This window comes from Sphaerodactylus townsendi, linkage group LG02 (genome assembly GCF_021028975.2).
Source record: "Sphaerodactylus townsendi isolate TG3544 linkage group LG02, MPM_Stown_v2.3, whole genome shotgun sequence".
Taxonomy (NCBI): domain Eukaryota; kingdom Metazoa; phylum Chordata; class Lepidosauria; order Squamata; family Sphaerodactylidae; genus Sphaerodactylus; species Sphaerodactylus townsendi.
Window position 1 is genome coordinate 67262195 of NC_059426.1, and position 20342 is coordinate 67282536.

Here is a 20342-nt window from a genome sequence, read left to right on the forward strand (position 1 = left end):
ACAGTAGACCTCAGTCTGTACTTTATGCCTTCATTCTATACATGATGAAGAAAAACTACATCGCAAAGCTCTGCAAGGCTGGTCTATATTTAATATGGGGTCTGATACCCAAAACGCTGAGTAAACTTATGGAACTCATGCTAGCTGGAAGATAAGGAACTGTAGTCCTAGTAATCATAGTCGCCTGGCTTCTGACTTTCATCTTTTCCCTTCCTCTAAATTAGAAGCTGGCAATTACCGGATAAGCCTTGATCCCAGTCTTTCGTCTGTTCATTTGACGTCAGCATGTGAAAGGGCCTCTTTTTGTTTCCACTTAAAAGCCACACAAACTGATCTCTCAGAAGAACAGGAGGGTACCACCACTGGCTTGTAATCCCTGTTACTCCATGTCCCTAGTGGTAGAGCTGTGTGTGTAATTAAAAAGGGGTTGGTCGAGGAAAACCACTATAGGTTCCTCTGGAGCTTTCTGCAGTTCCAAAACTGTGATGATGTTGGGGGCTGAAGAATTGAGGAGCAAGCCAGGCACAAAGAGAGTTTGCTGGGAACCACGAGCTGGCCAGAAACGACCCAGGTTAAAGCCATTAATCCAGAGCTGGCCCTAGGAAAAAAGACCAAAGATGTTTCAGAAATACTGTCTCTGATTACTCTGACATCCCGAACTACTGTTCTTTAGAGGAAAAAAGTCACTTCCCTGTTGCCGCATAGCCACATAAGCTAGAAGCTCTGGAGTGGCAAGAGCAACAGCTCTAGCACCACCTCCATTAGCATATTTTCGCCAATCAAGTCTTGTTGATTTGAATGAAATTTATTCCCTGTTTTATGTGTATGTTAAGTGCCATCAAGTTGCTTTGGACTTGTGGCAACCCAGTGAATCAATGTCCCCCAAACATCCTGTTGTTAACAGCCTTAACCTGGCGGCCTTGGCTTCTTTTATAGAGCCAATCCATCTCATGTTGGGGCTTTCTTTTTTCCTATTGTTATTGTCTTTTTCAGTGGCTCTTATCTTCTCATAATGTGAGCAAAGTACGATAGCCTCTGTTTGGTCATTTTAGCTATCAAGTATGCTTAATGGTGCAGACTATGATTCTTGAACTAATACCTCTTCAGTTCTGAAGCATAGGTGTAATTCTAGGAACTGAATGTACAACAGGGAAACAATCAGTTTGGCAAAGAAGCTATAATGTACAAAGAAGATGTGAAGGAAGTTCTAACAAGCTGACAAAATAGCATGGCTGTTCAGTAGCAGAATGGTGTAATTCGTAAAATTGGACTCAGTCTAAGGATGACTGTACCTTGGTCCATCCAGGGAACTTCACAAAAGAGTCCCAGTTGATGCCAGGAGTTGTGAAGGTTCCAGTGTAGAAAGCTGGTCCTGTGTTCCCCTTGCTTCTTGGAGCAACTGGGGGCCATGCATGTGCCACTGCTGAATCTATGTCCAGGGGATAGATGAACCAGTCCTTGAGAATGGTTGAATCCAGTGTGACATTGTGAATCAAACCCTGGGCAGGAAGATGGGGGTTGAAAGTTTAGGTTCTGGTTCCCATTACTGACCAATGTTCATCACAGCCTAGGTCAAACTTCCAGCCCACTTCAATTTAAACACACCCCAACCCAATCCATGTTGCCTCCTCAGAACAGTAACAGGCCCAGTACCACTGTTCAGATGTACCTTAAAATCACTGACATTGGCCCCGAAGTTGATACGGCCCATGTTCTCCACCAGCAAATCCAGGGTGTCCCCAGCCTGTCCAGTCACCATCACCCCACTCACTTTGTCCCGTTCCAGTGTCCCTTTATATTGCTGAAGAGGATAGATGAGTGGGATCAGCAAGTAAGCCAGCTGTGGAGCCCTTGCTGAATTACAATCAAAAACCCCCTGCCCTTGTGCAGCCTCTGGCCCATCACAGAAGGCCACTGTAGGCTGCAGCAAGACTTTGTGATGTGTTCTGCATCCTGCTCTTAACTTCAGCAAGAGACCACTTTCCCTATTCCCTGGAAGGGCCCATACTCTCCCCCTTACTCCATTGAGTAGAATGTAGGCAAGATCGTGGACTCCATTATTAGGGGCACTAAGCAAGACAGGCTCCAGGATGTCATGTGGCAGGATGGTTCGGTAAAGGATGAAACCATGGGCCTGAAATAAAGAATGAAAGCCAACCTGAGTTTGGCTTGCAGGCCAAAAACTCAGCTTTGTTTACTTAGCTATTTGTGCCCTATGCCTCTCCCTTTAGGGGCACAAAGCAAGTTTTTCATTCTCATCTCCATTTTACCCTTACAATAACTTTATAAAGTAGGTCAGGCTGAGAGAGAGAGAAAATAGGCCAAGGTCACCCAGTGCAAAGTCAAACCCAGGTCTCCCGGATTCTTGTTCAACACTCAAACCACTGTTTCCTCCACAGCCTCTCTTACATCTTCTGGTAGAAACAAATGTGGGTCTTTTGCTGTGGCAGGTTTCAGTCCAACTCCTTACCTGACTCATAACCTCAAAGGTCAGTGGGAAGGGAGTATGGACAGGCTGGACAGGTGACAGCAGACCTAGAATATCCAGTAGGTTTACACGCTACAGGAAGGAAGAAAATATGTTCTTATTACAATGCAGGATATTCTTTATACCATTTACAGACATTCCTCTTGTCTTTCCCAGCATTACCCACCTATTCTTTTGAGCTCATCATTCTTCTCTCCTGCCTTATCCATCTGTTCATAAAGCATCTATTCAGGATAGGATGGGTAGCACACAGATCCTCCACCCATTTCCAGGGGATGGGGGTGGTGATTTCTGCTGATTACCCCTCCCTCTGCAGACCACCATTTTTCTAACTATACTGTCCTGAAGGTACATTTGTTCCCAAGAAAGAAATATTGAGGTTTGGATAACTTCCCATATAAATGATAATAGAAGTGCTTTGTTGGAAAGAGTATGTGGAAGAACAAGGCACACTTGTGAGGGAATGGCTTCCATTGCTGACTTACTTCTGGCAGAGACACGTAGCCGTAAGCGTACTTTGGGGTAGGGGGTGGCATTGGACCTGCAGGCAGTGTCTGAAACTAGATAAAAAAATGAAGTCCATGTGGTCAGACTGATGGAGGGGAATCAGATGCCTATTGCAGCTGATAGTATATCAACTGTCCTGAAACAGACCAAGCTCATTCCATTCATCTATTCTAAGCAACCATGAACAGAAATGACCGGTGTCGCCTAATCTTCACTGGCAGGGAATTACTGCAGTGAGTATGGTTTGGTCTAAACTGCAAAATGTATATTGAGTTACCAGATGACTAAGGAAAATATGAGTGTTTCAGCAATGCTGCAGGCAAATGTTAGTCCTCTTCCAATAAATAGCACTTCCTCCCACCCACTGCCATAAGGATGGTGGACTGTTACCTTTGCAATGACCGTTCGAATGGCATGCACCTTGGCAGTAGGGTCTCCAGCTTCTGAGAGGGGTGCATCATAGTCATAGCTAGTTGTGATGGGGTTGAATATCTTCTTGTAATCAGCCCCTGGGTGGAAAAGGCTATGAAGACATAGCAGCAGAGGTGGGATCCAGCAGGTTCTCACAGGTTCCCGAGAGTAGGTTACTAATTATTTCTGTGTACCGAGAGGGGGTTACTAATTGGTGATTTTGCCACGTGATTTTTGCCTTAGTTACGCCCCTCCTCTCAGCAGTAGCGTGCAGAACGTGAAGCAGTCTAGCAGGAGGTGCACCGGCGTGCTGATGGCAGCCCTGGCGCCTGCGTAAGGCATTCGTTTCCCGCCTCTAAGGATCTCACATGCATGGCGGCTTTGTGTGGTCTTTGGCCACAGCCCCGTCCAGGAATGCCCTGCCCCTGGAATGCCCGGCCACGCCCCCAGCGTGCCACGCCCAGCCTCATTGGCGCTACGCCACAGTTTGAATCCGACCAACATGGGAACCTGTTACTAAAATTTTTGGATCCCACCACTGCATAGCAGACAACTAGACTTCTTCCTTCCCACTCTGGATTGGTTCCATTCCCTGGCCAGAAGATAGGCCTCTGTAGTTTTGACAGAAACCCTAAGAGGACCCCAGCTTACCACTCCAGTAACCAAAGTTGGTGCCACCCTGGAACATGTACCTGTAAGAAGAGGAGATATCACAGTAAAAATTCTATCCCTACAGGGATGTGGAGGAAGGGGCTGGACAAGAGATGGGTGCTAGAGTGTAGCAGAGATAAACCACCTCCATAGCTTCTAATGGTTGTGTTCCCCTGCCCAGCAGACCCCTCTTCCCTATAACTTCATGGTTACATGTTGATGTTGGCGCCCATTTTTAGCATCTTCTGTAAGCCCTTAGCCACCTCTTCAGCACTGCTTGTGGAGTGTGGCTCACCCCAGTAATCCAGCCAGCCTGTGTAGTACTCAGAATTCACCTAGGAGGAAGACAGAATTAGATATTTACAAGGAAATAGTATCTAGGTCAATTTCAGTGCTTTTGAGGTAAAACTGGGTTGGGATTTAGCAATTCTGCCATCTCCCCTTATTGAAACTTACTAGCAGAAGACAGGAGCATCTCTTCATCCCATGAATGGCCATGAGAATCTAAGGCTCATTCCGCACATGCAGAATAATGCACTTTCAAACTGCTTTCAGTGCTCTTTGAAGCTGTGCGGAATGGCAAAATCCACTTGCAAACAGTTGTGAAAGTGGTTTGAAAACGCATTATTTTGCGTGTGCGAAAGGGGCCTAAGCTTCATAGCTAATTGTAACACAGAAAAATAAACACCTCACAGATGGGTATGCCCCCATTGCGCTGCAAGGCCCCCGGAAATGCTTACAAAATGGAGTTGGCCCTACTAGCATTCATTCAGGAAGGTAAGATAAACTCACTGCCTATCAGAGACTTTTGGAAGCACTGGTCAAACAGGATTTTCAGTAACATGGTCCCAGCACCATATAAACAACCTCTAGGGGCAAACAAGGGGTTGGCACTGACGGGTATTGTTGATTTGTGTCCCACGGAGGTGGCAGTCAGGCGTAAAATATCACAGGAAAAAAGGCAGGGATTAGCCCAGAAGGGATATGGTCAGATAGTTATTTGATTAAATGGATGCAAAGGGAGAAGCCAGTGTGACTGAAGACATGGGACACCATCCTCCCACTTAACAATGGCAGGCCCTCTCACCAGTGGCCCCTTTGGCTCATATTGTCGCTGTAGTTCAAATGCCTGTGTCATGTTAATGCCTGTGAAAGGGCAGAGAAAGAGAAAGTCAAAGCAGATTCCTGTCTAACTCTTACCAATCCAATCAGAGACTGACCCATTTCCCACTACCTGTTCCAAAGTCCACAGTAGCATAGAGGCCCTGTATAGTTCCACACTGGAGGTCACGGTCTTTGAGGCCATCAGTGGTGAAGAGCACAACTTCCTCTCCCAGGTGAGCATGAAAGGCAGACAGCAGATAGCGGAGATAGTCATAGTCACAGGCATAGTAACTCCCATATTCATTCTCCACCTGCCTGGGAAACAAGAGGCGCTAAAGGCTGGTGACTCAGGGATCTTACAGAGCAGATCTCCAATATGCCTTTGCAAATATTACATCAATATTAGTAGTGCCCGGCCTCTGCATCAGGCCATTTCTCTTTTGCAAAAGAGGGGCAGACAGGCTATTCTTGAAATCCTTTATGTATCTGAAGGATCTTACTGCTAATACTGCCTGTCCTACTTGATAGTGTGGGCCAGGTATAAAGTAAGAGGTTTCAGGCATGAGAAGGTACCTCCTCAGGCTTTATCTATGGCTCATCCATGCTTTTGTGATGTCTGTTCATAATCACTGTGCCTCCTATGGCATGCCAGCAAGAACTGTTCTGCCATGATCCAAATACTAAACACCTTCCAAATGAAACACCATCTTTCTTGGCTTGGTCCCTTCCATAGAAAATACTAGAAGTGGCAATGGGGTGCTAAGTCTTCTGGTTGCTGCTCACCTGAATGCTGCATGCATGCACAGGCACACACACTCCAGTGCAATTTCCTCAATGTGTGTTTATGTAGGTAAGGCCCAGTTTGGTAAAGACCTTATAGTAAGAGCCCATCAGAAGCATAGCAGAAATATGATCCTAAAGCTGGAGACAGCACTGAGCAGGATCTGCAACCTTCGCACCTGGACACTGATGATGTTGCCTCCATTGTGGTACAGACGAGGTTTGATCTTGGGCAACAGGACATCCAACCACTTGTCTACAGCCTGCAAAAAATCTGAGAGTACGAAAGGACTTAGCTAAGGACTGTATCTCCCCTATACAATTTCTTACTCAGTGCTAAGTCACAGTTGGAGGCTCAGTTACACAGAGAAGAGGAATGGGGTCCTTTGGTCAATTATACAGTATTCACAGGGGAGATCAACAGAGTCCTGGAAACTGAGATAATCTGCCCAGTAACAGGTGTGAATAACAGCAATGAATAACAGCAATGAAGACAACAACCCAATTGTCTAGAGAGTGCTGGGGGCACTGTGCTCTTTGGTTAAGGTTATTTTCTTACCTGGGTCAGTTGTGCGCAGCACAATATTTGGCTGAGCTAGCAGCCAGAAGGGAAGGCCACCCTAGGAATGAAAATGAGGAGGTAACATAATGAGGTCAAAATGTGTGATTGCTCACCCCCCTGTCCTGATCAATTTGAACTAGTGGAACTGGTCCCAAGGTGAGAATCCAGGATTGGAGAAAATAGATTTGAGTTTATGATGGTAACAGTTTATGCAAAGAGGACAAATGGTACCATCCAGACAAATAGTATGACGTACAAGAGCAAAACGTGGAAATATGAAGGGAAGGAAACTAGAGAAATATTGGTCAAAAATCCAGCAGAGGATGGGATTATCAAGTGTTTACTCAAGGGGTGGGGGGGCTGGTGGGTGTTGCATTCAAATGCTGCAAATATGCCCCAAACCATTCTGGATCTTTTGCTCAGCCCTTACCATCTCCCATTCTGCACAGATGTAAGGTCCAGGACGCAAGATCACCAACAGACCTAACTGTGCCACAAGGTCCAGGAATCCTTCCAAGTCTTTATCACCCGCAAAGTTGTATATACCAGGCAATGTCTCATGATAATTCCAAGGCACATAGCTAAAGGGTGAAAATACAGATTTCAAACTGCAGCAGATGGCTGTGGCAGGGAGGATATTCCCCAAGATATATGTATTGGTAGTAGGAGAGGTATCTTTCATACCTGTAGCCAAAACCCCTAAATGCTACCTGTACTCCCTCTGTATTTCACCTATATTTCTGCATATCTAGTTTTTCAGCCTAATAAATACTGACACAACTATATGGGTTGGGAGGAGAACAGAAACTTTTTCCTCTGGTTTTCAAACTGGAGATAATAGGACAGGATATTCTCACAGTCTCATAGGAAAGATAGCCAATAATTTGTATTGCAGGGACTGATATCACTGTATGTATGCCCTGCTTTCTCTACATTTGGTACATGCAATTCCATATTGTCCATTTCAGCCACTAGCTCCCATATGCTGTTCCTGCTTGCAAGCAGCAGAAATGGAAGCATGACAGACCTTCAGTATTTTGGAATCTCCTCTGCTCCAAGGACTGGCTGACTTTTGCAAAAAGGATTCTGCACCACAAAGACTGGAACATCTATACCCCTGATCTATACGCTGATATTTAGGGTGTCTAAATTTGATGGCACCACAGCAAAAATTAAACCCCACCAAAGTCCACCATCCCTGTCTGATCACTTACACCTGCACAGCATTGAGTCCACTCATGTACATCTTGAGGAGCCGATCCTTCCAGTAGGCAGCAGGTATACGGAAGTAATGGATGCTGCCTGAAATATAGCGGAATGGAACACCATCCTTGCAGAAGCAGTTATTGGTATAGTCAATGCTGAAGGAGCGGACTGCTGAAGTGACCTGGTATTAAGGATGGGGGGAAACATGATTATATTAAACTTACATTTTCCCTAGCCCTTGCTGACAGGAGCAAAGGAGTGTTATATCCCCTGCCCAACTACCATAGCGGAAAACAGCAACAGATGCTACTTTCCTGGCCAATGTGTCTGGGGAACAAGACTGACAGTTCTCATGATTGTTTTCTGCAATATGCCTGTTTTGTACAGAAGCACAGGATTTATGGCACACCCAAAATAAACACTCCTATATGCAAGTACAGATTAAGTACAGTCTGGTGGTGGAAAGTGCTGTCAAGTTACAACTGATTTATGGAGACCCATGTAGGGTTTTCAAAGTGAGTGATGTTCAGAGGCAGTTGCCATTGAACAGTGACCCTGGACTTTCTTGGTGGTTTCCATCCAAATACTAACCGGGGATAACCCGATTTAACTTCTGTGATGTTATGAGATCTATTCTGGGCCTTCCAGGTCAAGGCTAGTAAATAGGGTTGCCAGCCTCCAGATGGTTGCTGGGGATCTCCTGCTATTATAACTGGTCTCCAAATGACAGAGATCAGTTCACCTGAAGAAAACAGACACTTTGGAAGGTAGACTCTATAGCACTGAAGTCCCTCCCAAGATTCCACACCCCAAATCTCCAGGTGCTTCCCACCTTCCCAACCTAACAGTCTAAAAACACGCAATAGGTGTTCTCAAAAGCACTTTCAGAAGTTCACATCACCCTGCTTCAAATCTCTCAAATTCAAATGTAAGGCTCCAGTCAGGGTTACACAGGTCTGACTCCCCCAGCCAGGCTCAATGGCACACAAACCCCGCAGATTTTACCGATTGAATGGCTAAATGGGACCCTCTTACTGAATCATATTCTGGTGTCACCCAAATCACACCAAACTGTGACTTCAGTCACACCAAACATAACTTGCCATTCTCACATTACCTCCACCCTACAGCAGACCCAGATTGTATTGCTTTCATTCACTTTCACTTCTTGCCTGCAGCTGAACTTTTGTGCATATTCTGATCCTCACTGGGGACAACAGCTGAGGATAAAGGGCATTCTCACCCTGGCTGGTTTATGGATAAAGAAACATTTTCTACACTGTCAAGAATGTGAAAGAAGTGCGGACACACTCTGCACCATACTCCAGTTAGCACTCAACCTATTGGCTCCACCCAGAATAGCAGGACGGGGAGGAGCCAATGAGATACAACTGGATTCTAGGGAGGAAGAGTCAAGAGTGACATGCAACGGAAGTCTGCTGCCTCCTTCAAAGACCCCCTCCATGCATTTCCCTTTCGTATCTCACCTGGAGCGGCAGCACCCACAACACCAGTACTAGCACAGGCAGCCCCAGTCCCATTTTTTTGACTGCCATTTCAGCGCGGGACTGGGAGTCGGGACAGACATCACATGACCAGCGGCTGATGGGCAGGACCTGGCGCGTCTTCCGAAGTTCGGGAATGGCTGCTGGGAAGGGGAGGAGGCGGCACCCGAAACGAAACAGTTAGTGCAACGGGAAGCGGGTGACACTGACATCCCAGGGGCCGTAAATCGTAAATGCAAACTGCAGACCCTGAGATGAGACAACAGAAAGAGTTTCATCTTCTGTTATAAAAAACTTGACTTCCTCGGTCAGCATCCTTGCGATCGAATAGCTCACACACACACACACACACACACACACACACACACACACACACACACACACACACACACGAGCGAGAGAAGCTGCACTTGGTGATTAATAAGCACAAGAATCTTAACTGTGCTGTACAGTGTTGTTCACATCACCTACCTCCTGATCCAACTACAGATGCCAAGGATTAACCTGGGACCTTTTGTATGCCAAGTGCAAAGTAATAATGTCTGCTTTAAAAAACAAAGTGCAAAGGCCAAGTTGATCTTGATCCATGTTCAACTTACAGCAGCTCATCTGTAGAGATTCAGTGGGCTTGGGTTGGAAATAGTCACTGTGTTAGTTCAGTGGTAGGAGTTCCATACGTAATCATAGGGTGGTGCACGTGTAACATCCATGTGAGGACTAAATCATCCTTGGCATCACAACATTCTATGCTGCCTCACAATGGGGATAAAATAGTCTAAAGAATTTGGGCCTCATCAGGGTTACCAATTGGTGTAATTCACAAGAAACATCCAGTTCCATTTTTCAGAAGTACCTAGTCAGTATTTGGAATGCCCCTTCACGTATTCATCTTTGGGAGGGGGAAATAGAATTTTTTTTGGTTTATCTACATTTCATAGTAGTGACAGTAACTCTGCATAGGATTACACTGAAACTACCTTAGTTTTTCACTGTATATTCCTAACGACCTTCTGAGGTAAATTATGTTGAGAAAAGATGACCTACCAGGAATACCAATAAACTTCATGTCTGAAACTATAATTACATGCACATTTGTTTGAAAATAAGCCCACTCAATAAGGCTTACTTCTGAATAAACAGATTTATCTCTAGAACTCTGTCCTCACAGCTCTTCATTCGGTGCCAAGCCTTTGTTTATCCAGTGGTATGTATCACATATTTTTTTTTTACCAAGGCTTTTTGACATACTATCTCATTGACCTGGCTTCATATTTGTTCAGTTGATGACACTTTGTGTTGTTTTATGCTGGTTTTGTTGATGACTACATTGTTTCACTGGTTCTTTTTAGGGATCTAAATTTAAGATGGTGTATAATTTTTACTTCTTTTTTATACTGGATTATTTTATTGCTATTTTATATTGTTTTGGGAATTACTGATTGATAATTAAGGCCAAATTAAAAGAGAGAGAGTTCCACAGTATAGGTAGTGTGTGTGTTAAGTGCTGTCAAGTCACTTCTGACCCATGGTAATCCTATGAATCAATGTCCTCCAAAACATCCTATTATTAACAGCCTTGCCCTGGTCTTGGAAACTGAGTGTAGATAGTACCACTGGATTCTCTGGTCAAGCTGGATTCAGATATAGGAGGGCAGTTAAAAAGCCCTTGGTTTTTAGTTAGCTGTCCTATATCATCATTGCCTCCTGGCAAGAGGTACACCTCAGCAATGCTTTTGGTTAATATTACATATTGTACACAAATAAAAACATCTTGCCTCCATTTTATATTTTCTTAAAACATAATTATTTACACTTTTAAGACTAATTTAAAAGTATATGAAAATATCATCAATTGATATTACAGTATATAGTTCATTAAAGGAGAGCAATTGTCTGAACCCATTAAAATGGTTTATCAACAGTAAGAAAGTTACAGGCAAACAGTATCGTATTTGGAAAAATCACTCCAGATCACTTCAATTTCCAATATAGGTTTTAAAAATCATTTTGCAACAGTTCCTAGTTGTCCCACTTTACAAGGCTACTGGTTTTGGCTAACTATCTTATAACTTCAAACACCATATAAAATTATCTATAAAAAGTCTTCTGAATTTATATAAAAACTGTGTTAGTTCATTCTTCCGACTTTCAATCATAACAAATACCAAATATAGTTATTACAACATTCTTACACATATGATTTTGTGCTGGACACTAATCATATATCCCATCTTTGAACTGTGCCATCAAATCCATATTTAGTTGTATATTCTTGTTGTTCTCAGGTGCTTCTCACTCATGATCCATATGTATGTTATATTTATTGATATGCCATATTAATCTGTTACTCTTTTTTTCTCTCTGAGGACAATTCTGTTTTGTTTTGGGACTCCATATTTGGCATGTTTAGCTCAGAGATCAGGCAAATTCTGTTTCTAGCCTCCAAAATCTTTTGTCAAAAAACAGCAACAATTCCCTTATATTCCGGACCATGTTTGTGACAATCTGCTGTGTGCCACTGCCCCCACTAAGACACCCAGAACTGCCATTGCTAGCAGGAAAACAAGAGTGCAAATTTTACCAGGTTCCCTGCTCTGGTTATTCTGCAATCAATTGTTGTAACCACCTCCGGCACTTTGGTGGAGTTGCCGTATATATTACAATAAATAAATTGACAGAGTCAATTCCCTCATCCCAGCCCAATAAGTGTGTGTGTGTGCCATCAAGTTAGAGATGATTTATAGTGACTCCGGAGGGTTTTCAAGGAAAAAGACGTTGAAGTGGTTTGCCATTGCCTGCTTCTGTGTGGGCTGAGAGTTGTGAGTGAACTGTGACTGGCCAGCAGGCTTTATGTGGAGGAGCGGAGAACTGGACCTGATTCTTCAGGTTAGAGCCCACCGCTCTTAATCACTACACCACGCTGGCACCCTCCCAACCCAACACGAAACTAAACCAAAAACATTTTTTCCTGGCTTGCTTTCAACGCACTCTTGCCGCCATTCAATATCTTCCCTATTTAATCATATCCCTCCACCCCGTCGCCTGTTCCTTTCTTCCTCTTTCGTTAGTTGCCACGCAACCTTTCGCGGTTAGTAGCGCTAAGGGACACGCAAGCGGCGCAGAATAATGACGTTTAACGCAGCGCGAGCGGCTTTTGTCGCGCTGAAGCTCCATAGAAAGGCTTTGGGCGCCTGAGCGAAACTGGGTGAGTGGTTTCCCCTCCCACCTTTGCCTTTCTTTGTAGGTAGGCGGGGCGTTCGAGGTTGCAGGGTCGTAGTAGCCCCTGCTCCTTTCTCTAGCCTCTGGAGGGTGGCCAGGGCTTTGGCGTTTGTCGTGGCAGTAGTTTCTCTTAATTCAGACCCGAAAACTAGCTCGAATGGCGGAGCTTAGTCTGGGGAAACACGTGACGTAGCATGTTGCAAGCGACGGTGTCTCTGAGTATGTGTAGAGCGTTTTTCTAGCCGTTAGATTTGGAAAAAGGGGAAGGGGCTTGCTCGGTGTTCTGAGAGAAAGCGCTGAGAGGTTGGTAATAGTCCCCTTTTCCCAGGAACGTCCGCATGCGGCTTTCTTTTGCTCATTTGCGATTTGCTCGTTTGTAAAACGAGTTGTCCTTGTCAAGTGTAAAGGGAGGGAGAGGGCAGAGTGTCCTTTATTAGGATCCCCGATTCAAATTACCTGCACTAATGTTTACCAGCGAGTAACTTACAAAAGGTTTACAAGGGATCTGGGAAACTGACAGAAATCCAGCCATACTACCTTTATTTTCAATGTTGTAAAAAGCTGTAAACACCACACCTCTAATTGTCAGTGAATTACACATTTCCACTCCCACTCATGATCTATGTTATCTATTCAGATTGTGGTATGACTTCGTTTTCTTGTGATGTGTGTGTGCTGCAAGTTACATGCCTCTGTAGACACACTGTAACAACTGTTCTGGAAGTTGGTAGAGTAGATATTTCAATCCTGTTCATATGAATGATGATTTTTCTCTTTCTAGTTCTCTGGGGCATAAAGGACTAATGTAACTAGTGAAAAGATTTTGGGAAACTGTGAGCACAAAGCCTTGCCATTCACATTTAGAATGTGCTTTGATTAAGAGTCTCATGAAATTAATGAGCCAAAGTAAAAGAGAGTTTTTGAATGATAAAACAGCACATCAAAGAAATAAGAATTTTGTTGAGATTCAGTCTGTATGGGCTGGTATAATTAATGATATTCTGTTGAAACTTGTAGAATGAACAAAATTTTGTTAATTTTCTTATTGTATGTTTTTTCTTTTTTATGTTATCCTATGTAAAATTTGATATTAATAAAATAAATAAAAATGGGGAAAATAACATGCATTGATTAATCATTTGATTTCCATCTTTGAGGTTGGAAACAAATCCATTCCTTCTCTTCTTATGCCCAGTCAGGCAGACTCATTAGTGACAGTGGAGAGTTTGTCTTCCCTGATGGCTTGATCAACTTACTTGAACCAAAAACTAGAAAGTGGCATGCAGAGGCCTGTCTAAAACAACAACCAATCGAAGAATAATCAATCCATTCCAAAGGGTAAGAACAAGTTCCTTCTGTTAATAGACAAGCAAGGCAGGATTAACATAAAATTCAATTATGGAAAATACCGTGTGAGACATGTTAAACAGATTTTGTAGGGCAGTTCAGAGATCACATAGAGATACAACTGAATCAATTGACATCTGTGAAGGGTGGGTCATTAGCACCTATAGTGAATGAGGAAATCAAAGTCCTTATTCATCCTCCACATCCAGAGGCCGTAAATATCTGAATACAGGAACTGAGAGGTGATATTCAGTGAAGGCCTGGGTCTCTGTTTCATGTTTGTCAGTGCTCCAATGTAACTGGTTGATCACTGTGTGAAACTGGATGGTGGATAAAATAGACCACTGATCTGATCCAGTAGTCCAGTGTTGGACTAATTTGCATTTTGGTCCTTTCCATCTCTGTGTTTCTTCAGTTTGCTCTCTTGTCTTCTGTAGGGCCTAAAGGATGTTGAAGCAGTCATCATGGGCCATGCCCTGTGTACCTGCTCCAGGGGAACCCTCACCATTAATAACAAACGTTACCTTTTAATTCATAGGCTTGGAGAGGGGTGAGTATAGAGTTGCCTTGCTCATGGAACTTTGTTTGTAAATGACTGAGCTGGATGATATTTCAGGGGTCTTCTAGTCCTGTCTGCTATAAGCAAAACATTCCCTCCATATAAACAATCCCCAAAATATGACTGACCAAACTTCTCTTAAGGTTTCAGTCTATTCCGGTTGTTCTTTTGAACTTACTATTATATATGTAAGTGCCCTCAAGGTGTAACCAAGTTATTTATTTATTTATTTATTTATTTATTTATTTATTAAACTTATAGGCCGCCTCATCCCCGAAGGGCTCGAGGCGGCTCACAACATGGCTGTTCCAACAAACAGCAAATCAACAAATCAAATCAACGGATCAGCCTATAAAACTTAATCCCTTAAAAGCCTATGCAGCAAATAGATTAAATAACTAAGTATTTATAGTGACTCACAAGGGGCTTTCAGTGCAAGTGAGAAGCAGAGTATTCATCATTGCCTTTCTCTGCAGACTCTTTCTCAGCAGTCTCCTATTCAAGTAACAGCCCTGCTTTGCTTCTGAGATCTAATGAGATCGGGCCATACAATTCTGCCTTCCCTCTTGAACTCTATGTTACTTCTAAGTAATGCATAGGATTCAGTTGCAGATCCTTCCACAGAAGATGATGTCACAACTGGTCTTGTCAGTTCATTCCATAGTGAAGTCATTCATTACAATTAGAAAGTTCATTCATGATGTGTAATCAAAACCTGCATTAGCTGCAGTTTGAACCTGCTGCTGTTCATCTTTCTTGAACAACTCTGGCAAAGAGAATTTTTCTTTCATCTTTAGGTCAACTTTTAAATATGCGAAACACTCTGACCTATCAGATAAACAGTATTTGCAACTAGCATCTCAAATCAGACAAGAGTCTGACAGTGATTCATTGTTTCTAAAGAAACTGCAGGAGGCTTCAGGATCTGGGGTGCTTTGTCCCACAGTCATTGTTCCCCATAGACAAGACACACATTCAGTGGAAGGCTGAGTGCACTAGTTATTATCAGGATTGTTGAACTACAATATGCTTTTGAGCTATTTCTGAAAGTTATGCTAAGGGGCAGAGAGGAGCCATGCCTTTGTTCATCAACATTCAGGTTTCTTCCTGGTCAGTTTTTGTGTTTCCATATATATATATACTTTTTTGTGTATGCATATATATGAGAAAATAACTTTTCTGGACTCTGTATGTTTCCACCATTATAATTCTTCCCTTGTCAAGTTGTTCGTTCTGTTTTTGACACCCTCTTTACCCCACACAGAGGTTTCAGCTATGTGGACCTTGTAGAAGGGTTTCATGATGGGCATTTCTATGCACTCAAGCGCATCCTATGCCATGACAAAGATGATCGCCAGGAGGCCATGCACGAAGTGGAGATGCACTTGCTCTTTGACCATCCCAACATCCTGCCCTTGTGTGCACATGCCATGATGGAGAGGGGATCCAAATATGAGGCCTGGCTCCTGTTGCCCTTCCTTAAGGTGAGTGTTTGGGAAGGTGGTAGCGTGAACACTGTGTAAGATAGTGAGGGATACCGCCAAATATTGGTATTGGGATGAAAAAAGAAAGGAGCAGAGTGCCAACATGTAGGAAACCTATTGTTTTTCACATCTTTGATAATGGGGATGGTCTTTTGTGGCCTGTGCCTCCCTCCTATAATAAATCTGACTTTGGAAGATGCTAATGTCTTCCAATAGATCGTCTTCCCATTGCCTGAGGATTTTGGGGAAATGTGTGCAATCCTAGTCACCCAGGTTTCTCTTGACAGAGAGGGACTCTTTGGCAAGAGGTTGAAATCCTGAGAGATAAAGGGGCCTTCATGCCTGAGGAACGGATCCTTGCCATCCTTCATGGTATCTGCCGGGGCCTGCAGGCGATCCATAATAAGGGCTATGCACACAGGTGAGAAACTGGGCCTGAAGGGAAAGCCTGGGATGTTTGCACAAGGGAAATAGCTCAAACGTGTGCGCAGGAAGGAAGGCGTAGAGATGAGATGGGTGACTGACTGTATGTTAGTGTTGGGGGCATTGCAAAGGTAAATAACCACAGTTTAGCACTGAGTATAGATGGCAGTATTATTAATAATAGAAGGTAAAGCTGGGGCTGGAAAAGACTTGGGGTTTGGTTTAAAGCAAGCAAAGACCCCTGGGAGAACTGAATGAATCATTTCCTTCACACCTTCTTCCAGAGATCTGAAACCTACAAATGTTCTACTGGATGATGATGACCAACCACTTCTGATGGACCTGGGTTCTATGAATCAGGCACACATTGAGGTGCGAAATTCCCGGGAGGCCATGTCTGTTCAGGTACAAGTGACTTAACTGTGAAGAGACAAGCACCCTGGATCAGGAGAGTAGGAGAACAGTTCCTTCCAGAAAAAGTTGCTAAAGTAGATTGATTAGAACAGCAGGTGCACAGGCAATCTCCCCACTGTTGGTAGATGGCTTGCTTGTGATAGATGTGGCATTGTACAGCTTTTCGTTCTGAAGTGTGGGAAATCTCAGAGAGGGGGTCATAGCACAATGGTGGAAAACAGGCTTCACATGGGAAAGGTCACAGGCTACCCAGGTCAGTCTTGATTGAAGCTGGGAACAAGCTCTGCTTGAGATGCAATGCAGATACTGCCAAAGAGTATTGGACTGGATGAACCAGTAGTCTGACTAATGGACTTATATGAAGGTAGCTTTATTCATCAGCATGCTACTTCAGCCTGTTTATGCCTGTATCTCTGAGCTGCAGGTGGAATCTTGTGCCAGTTCCAAGAGAAGCAGCTTCTACCTTCCCTCTAGATGCCCCCAATGTAGTGTAGTTTCAACAAAAGGCAGTCAAGTAGGAAGAAAGCAAAAAGGGGCATCTCTTTGCAAGAAAGGACTTTATTAAGTTGCAAGCCAGAATTCCAAATCTCTGGAATAGTTCTAATCTGATAGTCCTGGGGGTAAGGAGAGAGTCAGAGATTTCGGTCCCACTTTTTATGACAGGCCTCCCTCTTTGGGTCCCTCCTATCTTTTCCCCTTTATGGTTGCTTTTGCCATGTTAACTTTTAATGGTACCATTGCTCTTTAACATCTGGTAATTGTTTCAGAAACAATTCAGAGTTGGGATTAAAGCTTTTCCAAAGTTCCACTGGAGATTCAAGATTCTGTTCTCCTCTCCTCCATTTCACAGGATTGGGCTGCCCAGCGTTGCACCATCTCCTATCGAGCCCCAGAGCTGTTCACTGTTGAGCGTGAATGCGTCATCGATGAGCGTACCGACATCTGGGTAAGGTCCAACAAGTTCTCCAGGGGGAGGGAGGTCTTGCCTTTGTGCCATTGATGCACATCCCCTTTCTGGGACCACACCTCTGCTCCAAACTCTCTCCCCCTACATGTCAGTCCTTAGGCTGCGTTCTGTATTGCATGATGTTTGGCGAGGGGCCTTACGACATGATCTTCCAAAAGGGAGACAGTGTGGCCTTGGCTGTGCAAAACCGCATTACTGTGCCCCAGAATACCAGGTAAGCTGGGGAAGGGGGAGCAGTATGGGTTGTTGTTGCCCTTAATCCTAGAAAGAGCCTGTGCTAAGGGCTGAAATTTTCAGGTACTCACCTGCATTGGAACATCTCCTCTCGTCTACAATGGTGGTAAATCCCCAGGAGCGTCCATACATTGCTAATGTCATCAATCAGCTTGAAGAGATACAGCCAGCTCCCCCTGGACAGGACACCACACACATCTAAGGCCACAGAATGGGTGCTGAAGGTGGACGGCAGGAAAGTTGCTGCTCAGAAAGACTTGACAAGGCCTGCATGTTTGAGCGGGGCCAGGAAAATGTGTTGTCCCTGCTTTCATCCTTCAGGAACTCCTTTCAGTGGGATCACCTCCTGTCTTGGACTTTGTGGTACTGTTTGGGACATGCTTGGATCTCGCCTGCCATTGCAACTGCTGCTTCAGCATGCACCCCAAATATTTTATAGAGCCTAGACAGCTCAGTTTGTATTTGAATGCTGTCTATATACAGCATGGGAAGATTGCTGAGGTATGCTAGGACTCTAGCCACAGCTATGGAGCAGGGTGGGGAGAAGATACCCAGCTTGTTTTTTATTATTCAGATACAGTATCCTGGTGGACTACTTAAAAAGGGCTGGTGTCCTGTTCCAGTTGGTATAGGCAAGTCCTCAATGCCTCTGTACTGAATAAAGTCTTCACAACCCAGCCATGTTAACTCATTGTCCTGAGCAAGATCAATAAACAACAGCATGCAGTTGAGCAGAGAAAAGTGATACATGGAATTGCTTCTCCATGTTTTTCAACAATGACTTCCCATTTGGCACCTTCCCCATCTGCAGTTTTTGTATGTAGAAGAGGTGAGCTCTGCAGCCTCTATAAATTATGAGAATTTTCTCCCCATATTGGCCATCTGCTAATTCTGGGGAGGGCACCATAGGAAATAATTGAGTGCTTCTATTAGTCAGCTTAGGAGTTTGCAGCTTCTGGAAAAAGTTTGTATCTAAGATTCATAGAATAGCAAGTTCCCTTACTTCTCCCACCACTATAATGAGTGTTTGAAAGTAGAAGAGATGGAAGTACGGCAGACTGAGATATCCACTGATAATCAGCATTGTAGGCACAGCAGAAAGGGTGGGGTACATGAAATAAAAAAGAAAAAGTTCCCTGGCAAGTTCAGGGTGGAGCTGTGTTTACACAGGCCTGATAGTCCTGATTCAGCACTAGGGCATGAAGTTGGGTGAAGCCACTGCCATTCTTTCTCTGCCACCCATAGCTCTTGTGAATGTCAAGAAGTAGTTGCTTTGACAAGGTGCAAGAGCAAAACTTTTAATTCAGTTCATCTTCCTAAGGGTCTCCTGTTTCAGAGATAATATGCAAACTCCTCCAATTAACCTCAACGACAGCCTAAGCCCTTTGAGCCAAGGCTACCCACATAAACAAGCCAGAAAGGCACAGGCTACACAGAAATAACAACTATGAGTATTACGCAGTGCATGTAGAAATCACATCTGGATACTGAGGGAGTATGGCTGGGGCTAGATGAGAGGGACGAACTTGAGGAAGAGTGAACTTCATGCAGACCCAGGCTTAACTTTGTTCCTCTTACAGATTCTAAGACAGAAACCTGAACTCTCTAGGAAGAAAATTGTATCTTTGCTCAGCATACTGTATCAAGTAATTGCAGTTTTGGCAACATGGAAGCCTGCCTCTACCCAGGACATAAATAATAACATAATTGAAGCTAAGCAGGTCTCACCAGAGCTTGTGGGCTGTCTACTATAAATCACTCTAGCATACCCAAAGGAAAATGTGGGATACTGCAATAAATTTAGACTCAAATCCGTGTTCGTGCGAAACTCACTGAGCAGCATTCAGTATCACACCACTTCATAAAATTAGTGTGCTGCTAAAAGGACCAACATTTTGGAGAAAGGGAAGGGATACCAGTATTTAATAGCAGCTTATCAATAGTTTTCAGTATGCAAAGAAAAAAACATTGTTTCCTTAACACTATTGTGATAGTGAATTAAGCTTTTGCAACCCAGGCTCATGTCTTTTTGCCCATGTTCTTAGTAGTAGATAACTGATTTTGTGATTTAATGCTAGTAGGTTCTAACTGCAAACAAATATTTTCCTGCCTCCTCCTGCCGCTTACTCTTGAGATACCTCCACAGTTTAAACAGATTCCCAAGAACAGGCCAGAACACAGGGTTAAGGATCAGTCATGCAAAAAGGGAATCTAATACCCCATCTCTCCAATCCACCGCTGGAGCAGACAAACATTGGGTATAGCTCTGTGGTGGTGAATCTATGGCACTCCAGATGTTCATGGACTGCAATTCCCATCAGCCCCTGCCAGCATGGCCAATTGGCCATGGTTCTACTTAGCTGGTTCTACAAAATTACTTGTCAACTCCAAAGCAGCTGCCTTTCCTTTCAGTCCCTGCAGAGGACCAGTCAGCACTAGCTGCTGCTGCTACAAGATGCAAAAAAGAGGCAACTACAGGGA

General features: G+C 43.9%; 2 protein-coding genes across 10 annotated transcripts; one reads left to right on the top strand and one right to left on the bottom strand.

The window, feature by feature from the left end:
* Window positions 1–69: 69 nt before the first annotated feature.
* Window positions 70–9335, bottom strand: GLB1L (galactosidase beta 1 like). Of its 2 annotated transcripts, XM_048486984.1 has the most exons (16): window positions 9197–9335; window positions 7718–7890; window positions 6934–7084; window positions 6501–6561; window positions 6121–6215; window positions 5292–5472; window positions 5145–5203; window positions 4271–4392; window positions 4058–4098; window positions 3386–3504; window positions 2974–3048; window positions 2471–2560; window positions 2021–2134; window positions 1670–1801; window positions 1293–1499; window positions 70–598 (listed from the first exon to the last, which is right to left on the bottom strand). In XM_048486984.1, the coding sequence occupies exons 1-16, from the start codon at window positions 9263–9265 to the stop codon at window positions 380–382; spliced, it is 1908 nt and encodes a 635-aa protein (XP_048342941.1). In that variant the 5' UTR covers window positions 9266–9335; the 3' UTR covers window positions 70–379. The 2 variants fall into 2 exon arrangements, with proteins under 2 accessions (XP_048342941.1, XP_048342942.1); XM_048486985.1 differs by lacking the exon at window positions 2974–3048.
* STK16 (serine/threonine kinase 16) lies at window positions 9221–18538 on the top strand. 8 transcript variants are annotated; one of them, XM_048486996.1, is made up of 9 exons: window positions 9221–10418; window positions 13629–13771; window positions 14218–14330; window positions 15604–15823; window positions 16111–16244; window positions 16531–16651; window positions 17511–17606; window positions 17720–17841; window positions 17925–18538. In XM_048486996.1, exons 3-9 carry the CDS (start codon window positions 14245–14247, stop codon window positions 18061–18063), a joined length of 918 nt encoding a protein of 305 aa, XP_048342953.1. In that variant the 5' UTR covers window positions 9221–10418; window positions 13629–13771; window positions 14218–14244; the 3' UTR covers window positions 18064–18538. The 8 variants fall into 8 exon arrangements, with proteins under 8 accessions (XP_048342953.1, XP_048342948.1, XP_048342950.1 ...); XM_048486991.1 differs by lacking the exon at window positions 9221–10418 and adding an exon at window positions 12297–12419; XM_048486993.1 differs by lacking the exon at window positions 9221–10418 and adding an exon at window positions 12301–12419 and having other exon boundaries at window positions 13633–13771.
* The last annotated feature ends 1804 nt before the right edge of the window (window positions 18539–20342 follow it).